Source organism: Castanea sativa, chromosome 5 (genome assembly GCF_040712315.1).
Source record: "Castanea sativa cultivar Marrone di Chiusa Pesio chromosome 5, ASM4071231v1".
NCBI classification, from domain to species: domain Eukaryota; kingdom Viridiplantae; phylum Streptophyta; class Magnoliopsida; order Fagales; family Fagaceae; genus Castanea; species Castanea sativa.
In genome coordinates, this window is record NC_134017.1 from 3,628,317 (window position 1) to 3,649,632 (window position 21,316).

A 21,316-nucleotide genomic window follows, 5' to 3' on the forward strand; every position below is an offset into this window, starting at 1 on the left:
AATCAAGACACCAATCAGTTTTTGATGCAGGCATGGATTGAATCAGAGATCTCTTATACAACCATTAGAAACTTTACTAGTTGAGCTAACTAGAATTCACAATTTCCGTTAATTATAGTAAACATAAATTCTATAAAGAATTTGAGGGAAAAGCCAAAAGGTTGTTAAAAAAGCCAAAAGGCCGTTAAAGCACAAACAGACTACAAGGGGAAAAAAAAATAGTAACTAATATTTGAACTGTGGCATATATCTTAATATTTACTTCTGTGCTATGAGAAGCGTCGAAAATGCATCCATAGTCAATAGTTATTCTTAGCATACAAACAGAGTTTTCTTTATGCTTCCTTTTTCGTTAATTTTTGCATAAAAAAACCATACAACTTAGTCACTGCACAATCAACTTAACCTTTGCATAGCCCGTTGAAATTTGATACTGTTCAGTAAAACCAAAATGAGCCATAAGAAGCCAGACATGAGTGAGTAGCTCTCCACCTCGCCTAAGCTGCTGAGCATGATTCTGCCATCCACAGTGACTTGCAGCATAAGATAGCATTTCCACCCAAACTTGTTCCACTAATTTCCATTTATTTTCTATACGAGAATTGTTTTCCAGGAATTGCAAAGACTTAGCCAGCCTACAAGCATCAAATAGAACTGACTTGCTTCTATCCCCTTTCACATCTGATGGAGGAATTTCAGTGTTCACTTCCTTTAAATTTAAGCAAGCTTGTGTTACATTCGTTATGGATTTTCTTTCCTTGAAAAATCCACGTGCCTCAGCACACGTGTCTCTAACTCTGGTCTCCCCAATCCCATTGGGCAGCATGAAGGGACACATAACAAGAAGATGCATCATATAATCCGATAACAACTTGCTAGCTTTACAGTATGAGTCACACATAGATGAACTTTTTTTTTTCCTGATCCCAATAATAGCACAAATCTGTTGCAATGTGCCAAAGAAGAATGCTTTTATCAAATTCTTCCTTAACACTTTGTTTAAGTAACTCAAGATTTTCGTCCTTGGTTTCATCAGATATATTCTCAATTTTTGCAATCACCTTGTCACCCCTATAAGCACAAAATTCATTGGCTTCACGCCCATCTGAATGATTAGCATCTATCCTGTTTTGAAACTCCTCAAAGATCAATATTTTTAATTCTGGAGGAACATCCACTGAATTATTGTACCGATACTTGGCAGGATTGTCTTTGAGGCAGTACCTTATTAGGTTGTATTGTCCCATGGCATTAGACCACCTCTTGTTTCTAGACCGCAGAATCAACGAGATGAAATGATACAAGAGATCCACCCCAAAATTCTTATGCTTCCTCAGCCATACTATTGTCCAGTCTGAGCAAACTAGCACTACAAATGCATAAAACTCTAGCAAAATAGCTCCAACCAGTAGTATGTAAGTAATAGATACATCCACCCTCGAGTAGATGTGCTTCTCGATCTTAAAGAAAGCCACAAATACAGCAACTGTGCAAGTAGAAGTGATCAAACGAAAAACAACGCCCTTAAAAGAATGAACCAGAACTGCCTTTGTATGGAACACATCATACATGAATCCCAGCTCAACCTCAATCAATTTGAAAGCTTCATCACAGGAACTTGTCTTGATGAAGTATTGACTCTTCTGGATATCATGAAAGCTTAGGATGAGATTTGCGGGTAGCTTTTTGAAAATTTCAAAGAACATGTAGGCCGTATTTAGAATGCGTGCTTCTGGAATTCTGCTATCAGTTTCTACACCTTCATAGGAATAATTCTCCTCTTTCTGAGCAGCCTGCTTTTTTTCTGAACAAACCTTGAACCCCTCCTGTTTCTTTGACTTATACTCCTCCATGAATCTGGCATAGTTGGGGCCAGGATCAGGAGGAGAAAGCATGGAGTCTCTAAAATGCTCACTGCTCGCAGACATCAGAACCCAAGTCCTTTCTCCATACTTGATGATCCCAGCAAAAAATATTGGAATTGCCATGAAATAAAGCGCATTAGTACTTGTCCATGTTGTAAGGAAAACATAGACAACCCCTCCCACCTGGACAAGTAGCCCAAGCAAGTGCCTCAGCCACAACTCATTGTCTTCCAAGGAGTAGGCAGTAATGGTATCAGGGCCACCAAGGTGCAGAAGAAGAAATGGTGCCCAAAAAACTGTTATAACATAGTTTGGGTCTACAAGACCGCCTTCAGATTCTCCTTGGTTGCTGGAAAGCACGCCGAGTGAAGCTGTTGCAACTGTATCTGCCCACAAGTAAGCAAGCCAAAGAATGATTCTGACCCAGTTCCTTCTCGAGTGATTTCTACTTTTGCCAAGCACCATGAGGATGCCTTGTAAGAATAGACTAAAAATAACCATACTTCGAAGTTCCCACTTGTTCCAAAGTGTTTTCACACTTTCGGGGAGGATTTCTATTGCCTTTCTCTTCCTTGAGAAGAACATACCAGCTACAACTGAAAAGGCAAAAGCAAAAACATTAGAACATCTAAAAGAGATATTGAGATATAGGCCATTCAATAAAAAAAGAAAAGAATCCATAAATGAATTAGTGATCTTACAAGGAGCAAACATCATCTTTCTTTTCCAAGTCTTGAGGAGTGGCTTATCGCTATCAAGACTTGCAGGTGCAGGACCTGCCTGTGCTGGTTTTCTTTTCAGTAATGGCTAGAAGGAATGCAAAAGAGAATGTGGGCATACTGTATTAATTAAAACTAGTTTCAGATCACCTGAGTTGTGCGTGATAATTTCTTTTAGTAAAATATTATTTTAGTCTCTAAATTTTGTAATTTTTTTTTCTAAATTAGTTTTATCATATTGTCCATAATATCATTTATAACATTTCTTATATAATTTCTATTATTATTGGAGATTATCTCATTTTTAATTATGATAAGAAATATAATTTCTCTAGCTAGAGTTTAATTAGTTTTAAGTTAATTTATATTTTGTATTATTATATTTAATTATTGATTATTGATTTAATTAAGTAAATATAATGGTAAATTTAATTGCACTGTAACTTTGTAATCTATATAGTTAATTTTATAACCTTAATTTGATCCTCACGTGCATCACAAGTTCAAGAAGAACAAAATTAAAAAAATCAGATTGAGATCGACTAGCTAGTCTAGCTTATTGACCTCGTGTTTCCAAATCCACACCCTCTTATCTTTCAAGTTTGTCTCAAATAATATTTTTCAATAAGGTATGCTGGCCAGGGAGAAGGCAGCGGACCAGCCATGATGATAGGACTGCTTACCAATTTTTTTGAGTAAGAGAGCTCCCTGTCAAAACTATACCACATGAAACTAGGATTTTTGCCCAATTGTCAAATGGTTCCTGTTATATTAACGTATAACGGTATACGTTTTTTTTTTTTTTTATGGAAAATTAATATATAAATAGTGTGATTGGTCAAGTAGTAAAATTTTAAGTTAAATAAAAAAAAAAAAGTAGTTAACATATATAATATATAATTGAATTTAAAATCTTGGTATTAAGCTTGTTGCTATGTCTATATATTAATATATTATATGATTTAAACACATGGAGGGCGTTCAGCAAAGGAAAACACAAAAGGAGGTGGGGAAGCGTCATGTATTTAGTTTAACAACTTCATGAGCACTTTTTACTTTTTATAAATATTCAACGAATTTAGTAATCTATGCAATGAAATTTTGGGAAGAGGCTTGTAATTCAATTGATTGATACTTCATAACATTTTCAAGATATCTAGAACTCAAATCGTTTGTTACCTATTGTTATTATTGAATTATCAAAGTCTACATGAACAACGTTTGACTTACAACTTAAAACAGCTAATAGTCTAACTACCATTATTTTATTTGGGAACGATTTGTGTCCAGTAGCCAGTTCTACTGGACACGTTAGAATACAGACACATGTCAAAATTTTGTTCATGATCTGATCATTAATCATGGTTGATGACAAGCTGAACTCACTCTTGGCCATTGTATAAAACGTAGTTTAGAAACTCTTTAGGTTTGGGGCAAAAGAGATAATGTTGGGGTGTGGAGCTCTGCAATAACCTCTCCTATTTATAGGCATCGAACTGGAATAAGGTGAAGAGCAAACACTTGGAAGGGGAACAAAAGTATGGTCCATCTAGGCAAAGAAATTATACAATACTCTAGGGTCACAATTATTTCGTAATGGCTCCTCTATCATAATAATATATCCCACTAATTTTCCATCTTGTTGAGGTATATCTACTACTCATGCATGAAAGCACACGTGTTTAATGGAATACAAATTCTCTATTCTACCTTTTATCTTATACTTTGTACCTCACAAATTGTCCATAAATTCTTTTTACTTTCTTTATAAATAAACAAAGTTTAAGATGGAAAAATCACACATGACATACCACAATTAGCAAAGTAAAAAATGGAATACAAAAAGTGAGACAAAATATTTATATTGGATTTAATGGATTAGATTCAGTCAACTTAACATGATTGTAAAACATGACTCCCCTTGTTTACATGATTCAATGATTAATACCACCAAGTTTGCTAAACTAATAAAGTATCTTGTCCTTGAATAAAGGATTCGAGTTCAACCTGCTATACTAAAAATTGATTAGTATCCTGACCTAATGATAAAGAATAATTATCACAATGTACTATATGTCATAAATTGTAATTATGTTGTCTCTTTCAGAGAGAGAAAATACTATGGAGAATGAGTCTTCCCAAAAACTTTTAGATTTAATTTCAAGAATTATTCAACTAAAAAAATTTCAAGACCCAGTACAATAACAATAATAAATAAATAAATAAATAAATAACAAAAAATAAATATAAAAAATAGTCTTATATAATAATAATAATAATAATAATAATAATTGAATGTTCAAAAAGTGTGTAAAACACCTATGAACGTTTAGACTCCCAATTTACAAATTACCAACACAAACTTATTATCAAACAATGTATGTGCAGAATATGAAAATAAACTAAATCAGAATTGGTAAAAAAATCTAAACTGAAATTAATCACAACCACAACAGCAATTAAAATGTAAAGATTAAGGAAAGAGAGATGCAAATACAAAAACAACACAACGATGTGTTATCGAAGAGGAAACAAAAGTCATCGGCGTAAAATCTCTCCGCCACCCTCCAAGCGGTCAATAATCCACTAGAGAATGAAGTTGGGATACATGAACAGCAGAAGACCCTCCAAGCCTAATCTACCCAGTGTACCTAAGCCCTCCAAGCTTCTTGGTCCAACGAGGTTATACCGAACCTTTGTCTTCTCTAGCTTACCGGATTCTACTATAGCCAATAACATCAACCAAAATCAATTGGTCCCTTCCTAACTACTTCCCAAGCATCAAATAACATTCTCACGCACCAAATAACCTTCTCACAGATATGGGTATGATGAAAAAATGATTTGGCTAAATGTACCTCTCAAGGATGTAACAATGAAGAGGGTGAAAGTAGAGGAATTTGAAGAATCAATAGATGAAGATTGTGGTTGAGTCAATTTTGTTTCTTCTCTAGGGTTTCTCTCTCAAAATTCTCTCTAGAAGCTCTCTACAATACGTGGGTATAAGGGATATTTATATTGGTGTGTGTTTGGAATGCGAAAGGTCAGTTTTAGCCAAACAGGGCATTTTGGCCACTCGAGCTCGCGACTGGAACAAGTCACGAGTTTGAGTCACGAGCTAACTGTCTAGCCAGCTGGAGGTTTTGTCTTGTAGTGCGATAGCTAGCGTGACCCTTCAGTTCCCCCTACATGCTTCACACGTGTGCCTCTTTTTAGCGACTCGTCAGTCGAGAGCCAATCACGAGCCCCTGCTTGAGTGCACACTCTTAAGTTTTTCTTCATACTTTCTCACACACTACCCTTACATGATTCACACCTAAATACAAGGGTTTCTAAATGTTGAATTACAAGCAAATTGGCATAGAATAAAGTCAACAAAATGATTGAATAAATTCAATCTTACAATCTCTCCCTTTGGCTATTCCGTGACAAAACCCTTAAACAAACTCTAGACTTAACATATGAGTTGGGAACAGTTGAACAAAACTCACTCACACCTAACTCTATAATCTGTGAAGCTCTTGAACCATATAGACAAGTGTATCCTGAAAACAACAGCACAATACGATCATTGTAAGCAGAAAACTTGAAATGTATGCGGAGCAAGTATAATGCGATCAAGCAATAATGAATAACAACAGTAAAGCATGGCTTGACAATAAAAAAACAATTACAATAAATAGTGACTACAATGATCATTCTCACAACAAATGAACATCCGGACATGCAAGCATATAAACTCAATGCAAAGAATCATTTGCATGTACAACACTAAATCAATACAATAACACAAGGTAATTGCATCAAGGATATAAAAGCCAACAAGGACACAATAGTGATGTACTTAAAGAAATGCATAACATTAACAATAAGTACTAAGCTACAAAGCATGGGTACAAAATATAAAGTACTGTTTTAGATAGCTAAGCATTATCATTAACTATGACCAAAGCAAAAGCATAGTTAATATAGCACAAAACTCTTTCTCTCTTTCTCCCTCTATCATATCACTCCCCCATCATGAATCATAGGAGCTGTGATGAACTTGTAACATTTATACTTGTAACTTGAAACACTTGCACAAAACACATTAAACCCTCAAGGTAAAACAAGTAATAAGATGACAAGTATAATGTAACAAGTAAATTACGATCAAGTAAACATAATGTAAAATATATGAGCAACTTGACCATACACCCAAAACAGTTATATAGAAATGACTACAATGATCACATAACAAAGCAAATGATCATCTGAACATGCATTCAATGAAGCACAATAGCATAAGGAAGTATGCATGTTCAACACACAAACACAATGCAATGAGAACAACAAAGCATAAATATTAAACATAACTCAAAGCACCATACAGCAAACAAGAAAACAAACATAAAGAAACACAAACAAAACAAAGTTTTCTTATTAACACAATGTCTTCTCCCCCTTGGTATATGCATCTCCCCGATGGAATAACTCTCCCCCTACACACGTGCACGAGAAATAGAATTTCTTCCCCTAAGAATGTGCACAAAAACTCTCCAGTGTACTCTCTAGAGAATACTCTCCTCCTTTTTGTCACGAATAGACAAATGGTCAAGGAGAAACGAGGGCAAGAGATGAAGGAACGAACAATGACAATGATGCATGAGGGATGCGAGATGAATGAGAAAATGAAGCTCAAACCTAAGACAAAACAAAATGCTACAAAACATAAGGTAAACATGACATGCTAGGATGATGAAACAAGGTATAGAACAATGCATGATAAGGGTAGTAAACGTGTGTGCAAGAGGTGGCTATGTGCAATGCATGACGAAAGCATTGAAAATGCACATGTGGGGCAAGGTGTGTAAAATACACAACCCATGAACCAAACATGATCCTAGTGAGGAAACATGAGAAACCCCAAAGTTTGGTACTCATTAGAGTCCAATCAACTAAGAAAATTCCTAAGAGGCATTTTATCAAACACCTAGCGTGCACACTATGAACAACAATATAAAACAATGCATGAACAACATGAAATCCACCCTTAATACATGTTTTTTTTTGCCACAAGGGGCTAACATCCAAAGCAAATCATCAAAAGAAACCAATCTTATACAAAAATTTGACAAAAAAATAAGTTTTCTCAACCCTTATGACGAAAATCTCAACCAAGAGCACAAAACTCTCCAAAACATAATCTAAGGATCCAAAACAACAAAAGAGTTTAAAATTACCTTAGAGATATTAATGGAATGAAAAACCATTCAAATTGATTGGGTTTTGATGTAAAAATATTGAAATAGGGGTTTTAGAGAAGATGGGAGAGGTTTAAAACAGATTTCCCACAAAAAGCTCTTTAAAAAGCTATTTCCAAGTGTTTCGCGACTAGGCGAGTCACGAAGATTTTCGTGAGTTGCGGGATAAGTCGCGAAAGTTTCTGGATGAACTCATGACTGGGGTTTTGTGACTGGTGAGTTGCGAGATGAGTTGTGAAAATTTTCGCGAGTCTCGAGTGGGTTGCGAATGAGTTGCGAAAAACTCTGACCCTTGTTTTTTCAACACAAAACATGTTTAAAATAATGAGAACAAAGTAAGCACTAAACATGAACACAAAGAGTAATAAAAATCACTTCCAAATACATATAAAATTATAAAAAATCTTTTTGGTTTGATCCATATATAGTTGAGCACACACACATCACATTTAAACAAGTACAATCGAATAAATGAATAAGGCATTCATTGAACATTAAGCATGTGTATTGTGTATGTGTATCAAATGTGGAATAGTCTTTAGTCTAGAGTGAAGTTTCAATGATTAATTCAATCAAGTCATACATAACTAATACTAAGTCAAGTGGTCTATCTCAATTATAGAAATGAACATATATGGCATCCCACAAGAAAATGATTACATATCTTTGAAGCTTTTCATTTGGCTTCTTTACAATTTATAACATTTGATCATTTTTTATCTTTACATCTTTTTTTGAGATCGATTCCTGAAATTTTTGATATTTCAAATGGATGAACAAGCCTTTGGCTTTTGGGCACCATACATTTTCAATACAAGTCGCTTTCTCTTTTTCCTAGTCAAATATTAGTATGTGCGACGGTTTTTGCAGCTCATTATCTATTTTCATTTTGAGATTTACATTTGTTAAGCTCTTTAAGCAAAAACAATAAAAAGTGTAGGAAGATATATAGGCACAAGCCTATGCAAGTATCAAAACCATCAAAACTATTGACCAATCATTCATGACAAATTTGAAGATCGATTTGCAATAATCACACATAGATTTCAAGATTTTTCTCACAAAGATAGATGTGCATACAAAATAAGCTAAGCTCGTAAATGTACTACGCCATTAGTACGAAGGTGCAAGGCCAAACTCATATGAGATATATACTCAAACATATACGATCAAACTTTTTGAATTTTTTCACTTTTTATGTGTTTTAGGATTTTTTACACACACAAAAACAAAAGCATAAAAGTAAAATCAAATGCAAAAACAACAAAAACAATGCATGTAAGAAGATGCATGATGCACAAATGCATAACAATGAAGTATCTAAGGCATGGAGGGTCCAACAAAGATCGAAAGAATTAGATCAAGGACCAAAAGAGCAAAAGCTTAACCATAGGAACATTTCCTCATCTAAACAGAGCGATTGTTTGGAATGGGTGTCTCATGAGAAGTGAGACGAGGGTTGAAAGAATGAGAATCGAAGATACGCATAGTCCAGGAGTTAAGAGCATCAAACACTTTCTTTAATAACATGCTATTTTTACTCAAATCCGGTTTACCTTTTTTAGCACAACTTCCAAAAAGTTCAAGTTTCTCTTTTCTTTTGATTTTTTTAAAAGCATGAAACTTAGAGCAATGAGGTGTTAGATGACCAAAAACACCACAATGGTGACAAACAATGTGTTTAGGTCTACTAGGCTTTTTGGGAAGGGATTTAATAACATGGTTTTGTTCTCTCTTCAACTTATGACATTGAGGTCTTATATGACCAATCATACCATAATGGTGACAAGTTTGAACAAACTTAGATCCCTCCAAAGCCTTAGGTTGAGACCTAAACTGAGGCTTTGACTTAACAGCCTTTCTCTCTACCTTTTGATTTCTTTTATGTGGAGAAATGTACACCAATTTTTCCTTTGAGGTAAAACACACAATAAACACAAAATCAGGTACCACAATGTGATTGTAACAAATATTTTTATCATTTTTAGCAATAGGTTCAACAATCAAACACTTGGCATGCATCTTAAGAGATTCATTTTCATATTTTAGCTCATCAACAAGCTTGTTAGACAAAACAAGTTTAGTATCCAAGTCCACATTCTAACATTCTAACTCCTTTAGTTTTTCAAGAGAATTTTCAGCAAGTTTCTTATATTTTTCAACCAATTTATTGGATTCATTGAGCTTAGCAACTAAATCCTCCTTTTCACCAATGAACTTGCTCAAATTCTTATGAAACTTCTTAGCCTTTTTCTTCAAGAGTTTGATGTTTGGAATATCAACAACACCCATAGCTTCAAGTAACATGTACATCAAAATTATGAGGATTTACACTCATAGAGGCATTATCACAAACACATGGCATGTTACACTCATATACATCCATAAAAGTATACAAAGCATTATCTATGGCAAAAACAAAACATAAGGGGTCAAGGATCACACTCAGGTAATGAAACTAAACAAGTGTACCCAATCTGATACCAATTCAATGTTCAAAAAGTGTATAAAACACTTATGAACGTTTAAATCCCCAAATTACAAATTACTAATACAAACTTATTATCAAACAATGTATGTGCGGAATATGAAAATAAGCTAAATTAGAATTGGTAAAACAATCTAAACCAAAATTAATCACAACTACAGCAGTGATTAAAAGGTAAAGATTAAAGAAAGAGAGATGAAAACACAAAGACAATACAACGATGTGTTATCGAAGAGGAAACCGAAGTTCTTGACGTAAAACCTCTCCGCCGCCCTCCAAGCGGTCAATAGTCCACTAGAGAATGAAGTTGGGATACATGAACAACAGAAGACCCTCCAACCTAATCTATCCAGTGTACCTAAGCCCTCCAAGCTTCTTGCTCCAATGAGGTTACGCTGAACCTTTGTCTTCTCTAGCTCACCGGATTCCGCTATAGCCCATAGCATCAACCAATATCAATTGGTCATTTTCTAACTGCTTCCCAAGCACCAAATAACCTTCTCATAGATATAGGTATAGTGAAAAAAGGATTTGGCTAAATGTAGCTCTCAAGGATGTAACAATGGAGAGGGAGAAAATAGAGGAATTTGGAGAATCAAAAGATGAAGATTGTGGTTAAGTCAATCTTGTTTTTCTCTAGGGTTTTTCTCTTAAAATTCTCTATAGAAGCTCTCTACAATAGGTGGGTATAAGGTATATTTATATTGGTGTGTGTTTGGAATGCGAAAGGTCAGTTTTAGCCAAACAGGGCATTTTGGCGACTCGAGCTCGTGATTGGAACGAGTTGCGAGCTAACTATCTGGCCAACTGGAGGTTTTGTCCTATAGTGCGACAGTTGGCGTGACCTTTCAGCTCCCCTTACATGCTTCACACCTGTGCCTCTTTTTGGCGACTTGCAGGTCGCGAGGTCTAGTCGCGAGCCCCTGCTTGAGTGCACACTCTTAAGTTTTTCTTCACACTCTCTCACACACTACCCTTACATGATTTCCACCTAAATACAAGGGTTTCTAAATGCTGAATTACAAGCAAATTGGTACGGAATAAAGCCAACAAAATGATTGAATAAATTCAATCTTACAATAATAATAATAATAGTAGTAGTAGTAGTAGGTTATTAATTGAATTAATTGGCTTTAGTATGAAACTAAAACCATTTTTATCATATCATCATTTGTTGTAGGGAAAAAAAATCTTCTCAATTTTTAAGAGTGGACTTAATTGAAATTAAAGCTCTTCTCGATTGTTAAACCTCTTTATCATAAAAACTTAAAACTAAACCTCCTTTCTAGGGCTTAATTTGTAGCTCAGCGATATATCTTACTCTCTTTTATGAAGAGAGATAGGATTCATGTTAGGTTCTAAATATTTTGGATTGAATGTTTAGGAACTAATTTTTATTGTATGCTGGCAATCTAAGTACAAACACATGTCTAGTATAAGATATTTATGTCTTAGTAAGGTTTTAGGCATTGCTTAAGTTGATACAAGTCAAGATTCAAGAACATATAAACTGTAAAAAGAAGAATTTAGAAACTACTAAGCTCAACTGATCGAGAGAGGGCTTCGACCAATTGAGACATTGATTCTACAGATTTTAAAGAAGGCCCAAAAGCCCACAAAACATTTATAGTTTGAGTCCAACACTGTTAGGTATAAAACTAAAAATCTAGTAAACATTTTTCAAGTCTTGTGAGTTAATCCTGTGAGATCTGTGAGGTTTTGTAACATTCTAACTCAACAAGCACCTACTTGAGATCAAATCTATATTGCTAGTACCGGTGGAGTTAAGTTGCCGCATCAACCTTTGGGTGGGGTTCTCAAAGTCACAAACTGGAGTGTTTGTGTACAACATGTTCATAATAAAAGAGTTCGTGGATTTAGAGCTACATGTGGCCACGTGAGTAAGTACTACATGAGATAACAATAAATTTAGGGTTAAGTTTATTGTAAAAACTTCAATTCTATTAATGAATTGTTGCCTTTTGAATTTTTTAGGTTGAATCCTCCCACAGATTTTTTACCTTAAAGCTGGATTATTTTATTGGTTTCCTGGTTCATCACATCTTGTGTCATTTAATTTTCGCTTATTGATTGAATGTGATGTATTTTTAATCCTGACTTGCATAATTAACCTAAGTAACAACTTGTATAATTTATTGGATTAAACAAATTATGTTCTAAAATGATTCCTATGCTTTAAATTCAAAAATTTCATGTTTCTTAAAAGATTTTGAAATCAGGGTTCATGTGGTGAGAAATTGGGGATTTTGTTCAATTAAATTAGGTATAATTTATCTTTGTTATTGATTGATTGATTGTTTATAACATGTTTCAAACTTGTTGTGATGATCAATTGTGCAATTTATGTTCTTCGTAAATTGGAGATTTTTTCATAAAACTTGTTTTTCTTGATCAATTTTCAAACCAATGTGAATTTGAACACCTCCATGCATTAGTTTCATGCATCATTGGAGCCAATGCATCATGTAGATTTTTAAGATTGCATATATATATATATATATATATATATATATATATATATATATATATATATATATATATATCCTATTTATCTCTCTAATGCAGTCTGCCTTGGTTTTGTTTGTGTTTTTTTGTTCTCTCCCTTTGTTGTTCTTAGAAATGGATCCTAAAAAATTCAAAACCAAAGCCAAAAGAGGTTCTAAGGATACATCTACCTCTTGTGAACCTTTCGGTTCAAATAGGTTTCATACTTTAGCAAACCATTGAAAGTATGAGTCCTTAGTCAAGTGTAGATCCATTTGGTGTGAAAGGAAAGTTGTTCTAGATGAGCTTGAGCATTTTGTTAGGCAAAATGTAGAGTTTAGGGGCTGGTTATCTATTTGTAGTGGTTTAGAGTCTCCTACCACTACTATAATTAGAGATTTCTAGTATAACTTGTTTGTCTATTCTAGTTTATTTGGTGATCACTACTTGACTACTTGGATTCGAGGTGAGGAGTATCAAATCACTAATAAAGTAGTGGCTGATGCTCTCTCAATTCCTATTGTCAGTTGCCCACATATCCACACACTATGTCTCCCTCAATTGATGACGTCATGTCACTTCTGTGTGGCAAACCAATGATATGGGGTACTAAGCCCAAACTTGACTCTCATATGTTAATTGAGGTTAACTACCTACTATTTAGGATTGCTTGCCATAATATCTTTCCTATTTCTCATGTGCATACAATTACTATTGAATGGTATATATTCTGATATGCTCTCATCACAGGTGCTTCTATTTGTCTCCCTTCTCTCTTCACTCAAACAATTGTTGAGGTCAATAGAAAATTGTACAAGAAACAACAACTCTTCTACCCTATTTCTATCCTTAGGATCTTAGAATATCTTGAATTTAAAAGTATCTCCTCTTCTAAGCTTGTTCTTCAAATGGCACCCATAGGAGATACAATTCTAAAGCAACACAATGCCCAAACAAAGATAGCAGAGCCAAGTGAAGGAACAGGAAAAAGATAGAGTGGAATCTACACAAGAAGATGAGAATTTTGATATTGTTGCTACTGCTGCTGGTCCTTATAAAACTTCTCCTCTCTCCATTCCATGCTTAAGAGAGTTCTTGAGACACAGTCATCACAATAGATTATGATGGAGACATTTATGACAACTTAGGCAACTCATGGATAGCTTTTGAATTTATTGATATCTGATGTTGCTTCCTTGAGAGTAGAGCTTAGTGAGTATATAAGTTCTTTTCTACCACCTCCACCTTCTGATGATTGAGATGATTACCTTTGGCATTTTGTAACAAAAAAGGGGAGTAGTTGTGTGAGAGCTCTTATACTTAGGGGGAGTAAATTTTAGCAGATTTTGACTGTTAATGATAGTTTTTTGGCAGATTTTGTACCCAGGAGGAGTTCTTGTAGTTTTTATTAATTTTGTTTAGCTTTCCTTTTAACTTGTTTCACAAAATAAACTTAATGATAATCTTGATGATCATAAGATATTTTGGTTTATTGTTTTCATTTTGTTTTACTAAGTTATGTTAATACCATACTTTCCACACATGTGTTTATGATTTGTTTTCAGTGTTTCGGGAATCTATAGGTTAATTCTTGAATGAAGCTGCTGCCTATTATTGTAACTTGTAGATAGTAGATTATGATTAAATTGTATTGGGCAATTACTTGTATTGGGTTAGTTCTTGAATTTGAGCAGTACATGTTGAATGTATGTTTTGTCACGAATTGCCAAGGGAGAGATTGTTACATTCTAAATATTTAGGACTAAATGTTTAGCTACTAATTTTTATTGTATGTTGGCAAACAGAGTACAAAAACATGTCTAGTATAAGATATTTATCTCTTAGTACGGTTTTAGATATTGCTCAAGTTGATAAAAGTCAATATTTTAGAACATATAAGCTATCGAACGAAGAATTCAGTAATTGCTAAGCTCGACCGATCGAGAGAGTCCATCGAGTGATCAAGAGAGTCCATCGAGTGATCGAGACATAGATTCTGCAAATTTCAAAGAAGGCCCAAAAGCCCGTGAAACTTTTAGGGTTTGAGTTTAAAACTTCTATGTATGAAAGGAAAATACTAATACAAGTTTTTCAAGGTTTGTGAGTTACTCCTATGAGATTTGTGAGATTTTGTAACCTTCTAACTCAACAAGCACCTACCGGAGATCAGATCTATATTGCTATTACTGGTGGAGTTAAGTTGCTACATCAAAGCAACTACAATAGATGATTTAAAGCTTTGAGTAGGGTTCTCAAAGTCACAATTAGGAGTGTTTGTGTGCAACAAATTCATAATAGAAGAGTCCATTAATTCGGAGCTACGTGAGGTCACGTGAGTAAGTACTACATGAGGTAGCAGTAGATTTAGGGTTAAATCTATTGTAAGAACTTCCATTATATTAGTGAATTGTTGCCTTGTGGATTGTATAGATTAAATTCTCCCAAATGTTTTACCTTGAAACTGGATTGTTTTATTGGTTTTACTGGGTCATCACATCTTGTGTCATTTAATTTTCACTTATTTATTAAATGTGATGTATGTTTAATCCTGACTTACATAATTAACCTATGTAACAACTTGGATAATCTATTGGATTTAAAAAAATTTGTTTTAACAATGGTTTAAATAACTAACAATTCAAATCTCTCATCCCTTATTATTGTAACAATTTATTTATTAAAAAAATAAATTAATAAACAAAGAGCCTTATAACTCAGAAAGGATCTTGAGAATTCAATCTCGCCTCCCCAACTATCAAATTGTTAAAAAAAAAAAATTATACTTCCTACTACTTATTCAAGGACAAAAAAAACTTTATGATTTGAAACTGGAGAGTAAACAACAAAAAAAATATTGCGCAAATTAAATAGAATCAAAACAACAAACACGTATTATGGTGATGCAGGGAAAATTGATAGAAAAACCATTGTATGAGTTTAGCGACCAACCCTAAGGAAAAGCTCTATATGAGCATCATAAATGGTTGACAAGCTAAACTCACTTGACCACAGTATAAAAAGTCGTTTAGAAACTCACACTTGGAAGGGGAACAAATATGCAAGGTCGCTAGATGTAATTGGGGAATTAAGGTAGTAATTTTAAATTAAATGGGGCTATTGTATTTAAATATTAATTAATAAATTTATTTAATATTAATGAAAACAAGGTTAATTTGATGAATTAAAAAAGTAATTTTATGAGTTTAGCAATTTTTTTTTAAATATTATGAATTAATAGTAATACAAAACAAATTAAAGTTAATTTCATATAAAGAATCGAATATCGTAATTAAAGAATAAAAATTTTAAAAAATAAAAGAAAAATCATCATTCTTTTAGGAAGAAGGTTTCTTTATCTTAGATAAGAAAATGTATCTTAATAAATTTTAATTTTGGTGTTATGAAACATATAAAGATGGTTGGTGTGTTGCCATGTAAAATATTAGGTGAGTAATGTTGATAATCTATCGTGAAAAAATATCGGCTTACAAAAATTAAGGCATCAAAACAAATTCCCTCCCCCCTCCCCAAAAAACAAAAGTTTATGGCTTTTTAGTTAAATTGAGTTTTGGTCAGTATAGTATTTTGGAGACCTTTTTGGAGGTGAGAAAAATAGTAAATTATATTTTTAAATTTTTTAAAAATTATTATCATATAATCTTGAAAAATGCTAAAAGTGCTACAAATTTTACTACATAAAGCACACAAATTGATATCGCAGTGAATGTAATTGGTGGGATCAACCACCTAATAAATGAATATTTAATTATTATTTTTGGATTATTGGTGACACAAAAATTTGTAATATCCTTAACATCACTCTACAATTTTGGGCCTTTTTGTAATGAGATGGTACATTTTTATAAATGGTGAAATCATTAAAAAATTGTAGCCTTCAGTCAACCATCTAGGTTGAAGTACAGCCTTATGATGTGTACATGCAACCCCAATAACACAACACCAACATGATAAAATGTATGCCTGAAAAACTACATTTGCGATTCTCGATTGATCCAGAGTGGTGACAAGAGTGTGTTGAGAAAATAGAATCTCTTTTATCTTTGTTGTGATATTTCCTATGGAATACTTTTTCCATTTGCTCTACCTATGTCACCAAATTGCTTTTTTTTTTTTTCTTTTTTTCTTTTTTTCCTTTCTTTTTTAAAATAGTTCAATATTGTGTGTTATTACCTTATTCAAAGCCATTGGAAAAATTGCATTAATTAATAAACTTGGTTTAACAAAGTGATAATTTGCCACAACCGGGACCCGGGGTCTAAACTTGTCCCAATAGAACCTAACAAGATTATTTAGAAAAATTATAGGGATTTTGATAACAGAAAAATATGAAGAGATTGGTTAATAAAACACTTTGTTTCTTTCTTTTGTGTTTGTTTAAATGTAACAAAAATTAAAGCAAAAGTTAATGGCAAAGATACTTTTGACTCAACTTTAATAGTTTAAAGACTAAAATGACACATTTGAAAAAAGAGAAACACTTTGAAACATGAAATAAGGGTTAGGGGCTACATGTGTAACTAATTTTTTTTAATAGTTTAATGACTAAGGGCCTGGTTTGTAGGTAGATTTTTTTTTTTTTTTCCAAAACAGTGTGAAAATAGATTTCAAAAAATTGAATTTGATATTAGTTTTTAGAGAATAATTTTTTCATTATACCTGTTTAGCTCTCACTTTTAAGAACAATTTTTAAAATATTGAAAATAAATAAATAAAAAATTATTGGAAAACCATTTTATATTCTTGAGAAAAATTTATTTTTGAGACAAAAATTAACTCATAGATTGCATATCTAAAAACCAATGGTAAAATAAAACACCAATGGATTACCTTAAAAAAAGGGTTAAAGATATATATTTTAAAAATTAAAAATAAACAACAACAACAACAACAACACCAATAGGTTCAAACACACCTATTGGTGCTCTCTCTCTTCCTCCCATCTCGTGCAAAGTTGTTGTTTTCAAATTTTTATGATAATGATAAGCTCTTTTTTTAGTTTTTTATGATAAGATAAGCTCCTAAATTGCAGGGGAGAACAACTTGTGCAAATATTTGGGGTCTATTATTTTTATTTTCTTTACAAGTATATCATCAAAAACAACTATTGGTGCTCTCTTTCTTCCTCCCATCTTCTGCAAATCTGTTGTTTTCAAATTTTTATGATAATGATAAACTCATTTTTTGTTTTATTTTTTGTGATAATGATAAGTTCCTAAATTGCAGGAAGATGAGAATAACTTGTGGAAATATTTGGGGTCTATTATTTTTAATTTATTTACAACTATCAATAAAATAAGGAAACAATTTTCTTAAAACCGTATTTGGAAAAAACCAACCAAACAATAGATTTAAATGTGAGACCTACTATTTTGGTTTATCAAAACACACAAATATATATATATATATATATATATATATATATATATATATATATATATATATATATATTTAAATATTGCGACCAAACAAGCCCTAAAATGAAACATTTCAAAAAAGAGAACCATTTTGACACATGATATAAGGGTTAATGACTAAATGTGTTACTAATTTAGTTTTGGCAAAAACACAATTTACGTACACTTGCTAATTTTGCACAAAAATCATTTTTGTCATTTAAGTTTGAAATTAGTCATTTTAGTCAGTAACTTTAACCAAATATCACTAAAAATTACTAACTTATAAGCCTAAAATGATTTTTGAATAAAATTATTGGACTATAATAACCATTTTTAAACTCAAAGGACTTTAGGTAAAGTTACTTGATTAAATTGGCTAACTTTACATTTAAAGGAGTAAATTGGATTTTTGGATAAAGTTAATGGGTGTAAATTGCATATTTTCAATTGCTTCTTTGTCGAAACGGGAGGTTTAGCAAAGGTGTAGGTGCTCTAGATGAGTATAGTTTGCACGTTATTGAAAATGACAGTATGCCCTTTAATCAAGTGGAAACCATGCAGGAGAGAGAAACAAAAAATGCTAGTATTAATTAGTTAATGAAATTAGAAAGTAATAACATTTAATGATATTTTTTCAATTGTTAGATCTTTTAAGAATTACATTTGGTGTAATTCTAAATAATATTACACCACCTAATAACTTGTTATAGAATTAAAAATTCCACCGTTCAATTACATGTTCTATATGTTTTTAACAAGCATGCAAACTTTCTTACCAATCAGATATAATGTACTATTCGATTCATAAACTCATATTGTATGCACAAACTCATAGGTGACATTAGCCCCACTATTAGATTATAATAATTAATTCCCAGTTAATTAATTAAAGCAATTTATGATAAAGTTATTTCATACATGGATATCAAACCTGACAGTTCGCACAAATGCAACTTTAATTTTTGGCAGATTTGAAATTTCTCAGTCGTCATTGATGATGTTTCATAACTAAGTCATGCTTTTATAATGTAACCAGTTCAATTTATCAAAAAAAGCAAATGCCACGAATTAAAGCTTTGTTATTAAAAGACAAAACACGATTGAACATTTCCACTTTTCACTACTTGATTGATCATTGATAAAATGTTTTTTTTTTTCTTGATGAACCATCGTTCGTTAAATGTTAAGGCCCACATTTTGACAAGAAACATATTATAACCATAATTTGATCCTCATGTGCATCACGAGTTTGTGTCATATTTTTTTATTTATCTGTTTATTTTATTTTGTTTAAGAACTTTAAATAATTTATAGGTTAGCCATGATGGCAGCATGGTTGGACCTCTTACTAACTTTATTGAAAGAGTTACGTTTGTACCACAACTCGCCTTTGTGGAATCCACGTTACCGTCGATATCCAAATTCCTTAGAATCTAATTTCTTACAATCTGAATGTCTTAAAATGTAAATATTCATAAGTTTGGTTTTTGAATGTTCGTAAGATATCAAGGCCTACCTTTTGATATGAAAACGTAATTTAAGCAAAATCAGTTCCTCACATTTATCTTGGGTTTGTCTTCTTAGTATGACAAGAATCATTTAGAAAAAAGTCACAATTGAATTGAATTGAAGTATAGGGTGATGAGGGAATTGTCCAATCACACTTGCCCAATCTTGTTGGTTAATAAAAACAACTACCTTCTTATTTAAGAATGGATATATATATATATATAGAGGTGCTGTTCCTTGGGTTTTCTACATAAGATTGAGTCATGTGTTTACTTAACTAAAAAATATATTTCAATCCCATGAAGAAAAATCCACATGGTAGAATTTTAAGAGGAAGGGAAACCTATGTAGGACAAGGTTTAAAATTTAATTTTTATAATTATTTAATTTTATTATTGTTTATGTAATTTTAGGTTTATGTTATTTATTTCCCTCTTTTTAGGTGCTTTTAATGTTTTTTAGTTAAATTAGGGTTTTATATGTTTTCATAGCCACCTATGTGTTTCTAGTTTCCCTAGGTTTTGTTTTTACTATTTAAACGTATTATAACCTCCAAATGTAATTCCGTTTAGAGATTATTATAATAAAAAAAATAGCAAAGTTTTTCTCATAATTTTCTCCTATGGATTTTAAATTATCACCTTATGGATTCAAGGAACCCCTTGTGGATTTGAGGTTCACTACCCAGAAACTAACAGTTTAATTTTTGTCCATTAGAGAGAGTATCGTGTTGCTTTCTTTAGGCTTCCACAATATTAGTTGATATTAGAGCCATAACATACCCTGATATGATGGCTAACTCATGAAACGGTAATAATCACAATTACAACCACGAAGTTGAAGATTAAGCTCATGTTAGGGCTGAGTTCCACCAATTTTGTGAAAAGATTCAGCAAATTATTGGAAAAATTGAGCAAATGATTGCTACTCTTCTTGCTAGGAAATCATCTCACAATAACAATGATCAATATATTTAAAGACGCACTCCTATCTACAAGAGAATTCCATTCTTTGATGGAGATATGTTTAAGTTGGATTTTATTGACTAGCTTCTTGATTTGGAAGAGTGTGTTTTAATTTTTGGAAAATGAAGGAAAAGTGTGGCTTACATCTAATACATTTGACGATGAAGCAGATGAATAGAGGGAAGATATTCAAATCAATAGAAAGAGGCAATGTAAGCATCCAATCTGCTCTTGGCAAAGAATCAAAAAGTTATATTCATATGAAAAACAATATGTTCAAAACATGAAAGGTCAACTATAAAACCAAAATTATCACAACCAAGTCCATGTGTCAAGTAAAGGAAAGGGTTTGAGGGTTGAGAAGAAGCATCCTATTTCTAAAGAAAATTTTGAAGTGGTTAAAAAAGATCAAGACTTGCAACATGTTATTGAATTGAAAATTGAAGATACCACTTGTCAAAAGTTTGATGAAGATCTCAAAGAAAAGAAGGTTGAGTTGATTGTGGATAATGATAGAAATCAAGAGATGGTAATTATTGAGAATATTTTTGGAAGATCCGATTAAGATTAAATATGATGATGAGTCCATCATCCACTACCCACAA

At 32.6% G+C, this 21,316-nt stretch overlaps 1 protein-coding gene across 1 annotated transcript in view; it reads right to left on the minus strand.

Annotated features, from left to right (window-relative positions):
* Positions 1-385: 385 nt before the first annotated feature.
* Positions 386-21,316, minus strand: part of LOC142634557 (uncharacterized) — a 25,436-nt gene continuing 4,505 nt past the window's right edge. The window contains exons 2-4 of the mRNA XM_075808858.1: positions 2,567-2,672; positions 1,062-2,461; positions 386-943 (exon numbers count right to left, since the gene is read on the minus strand). Coding sequence (XP_075664973.1) covers positions 386-943; positions 1,062-2,461; positions 2,567-2,672 — 2,064 coding nt within the window. The remainder of the gene's footprint in view (positions 944-1,061; positions 2,462-2,566; positions 2,673-21,316) is intronic.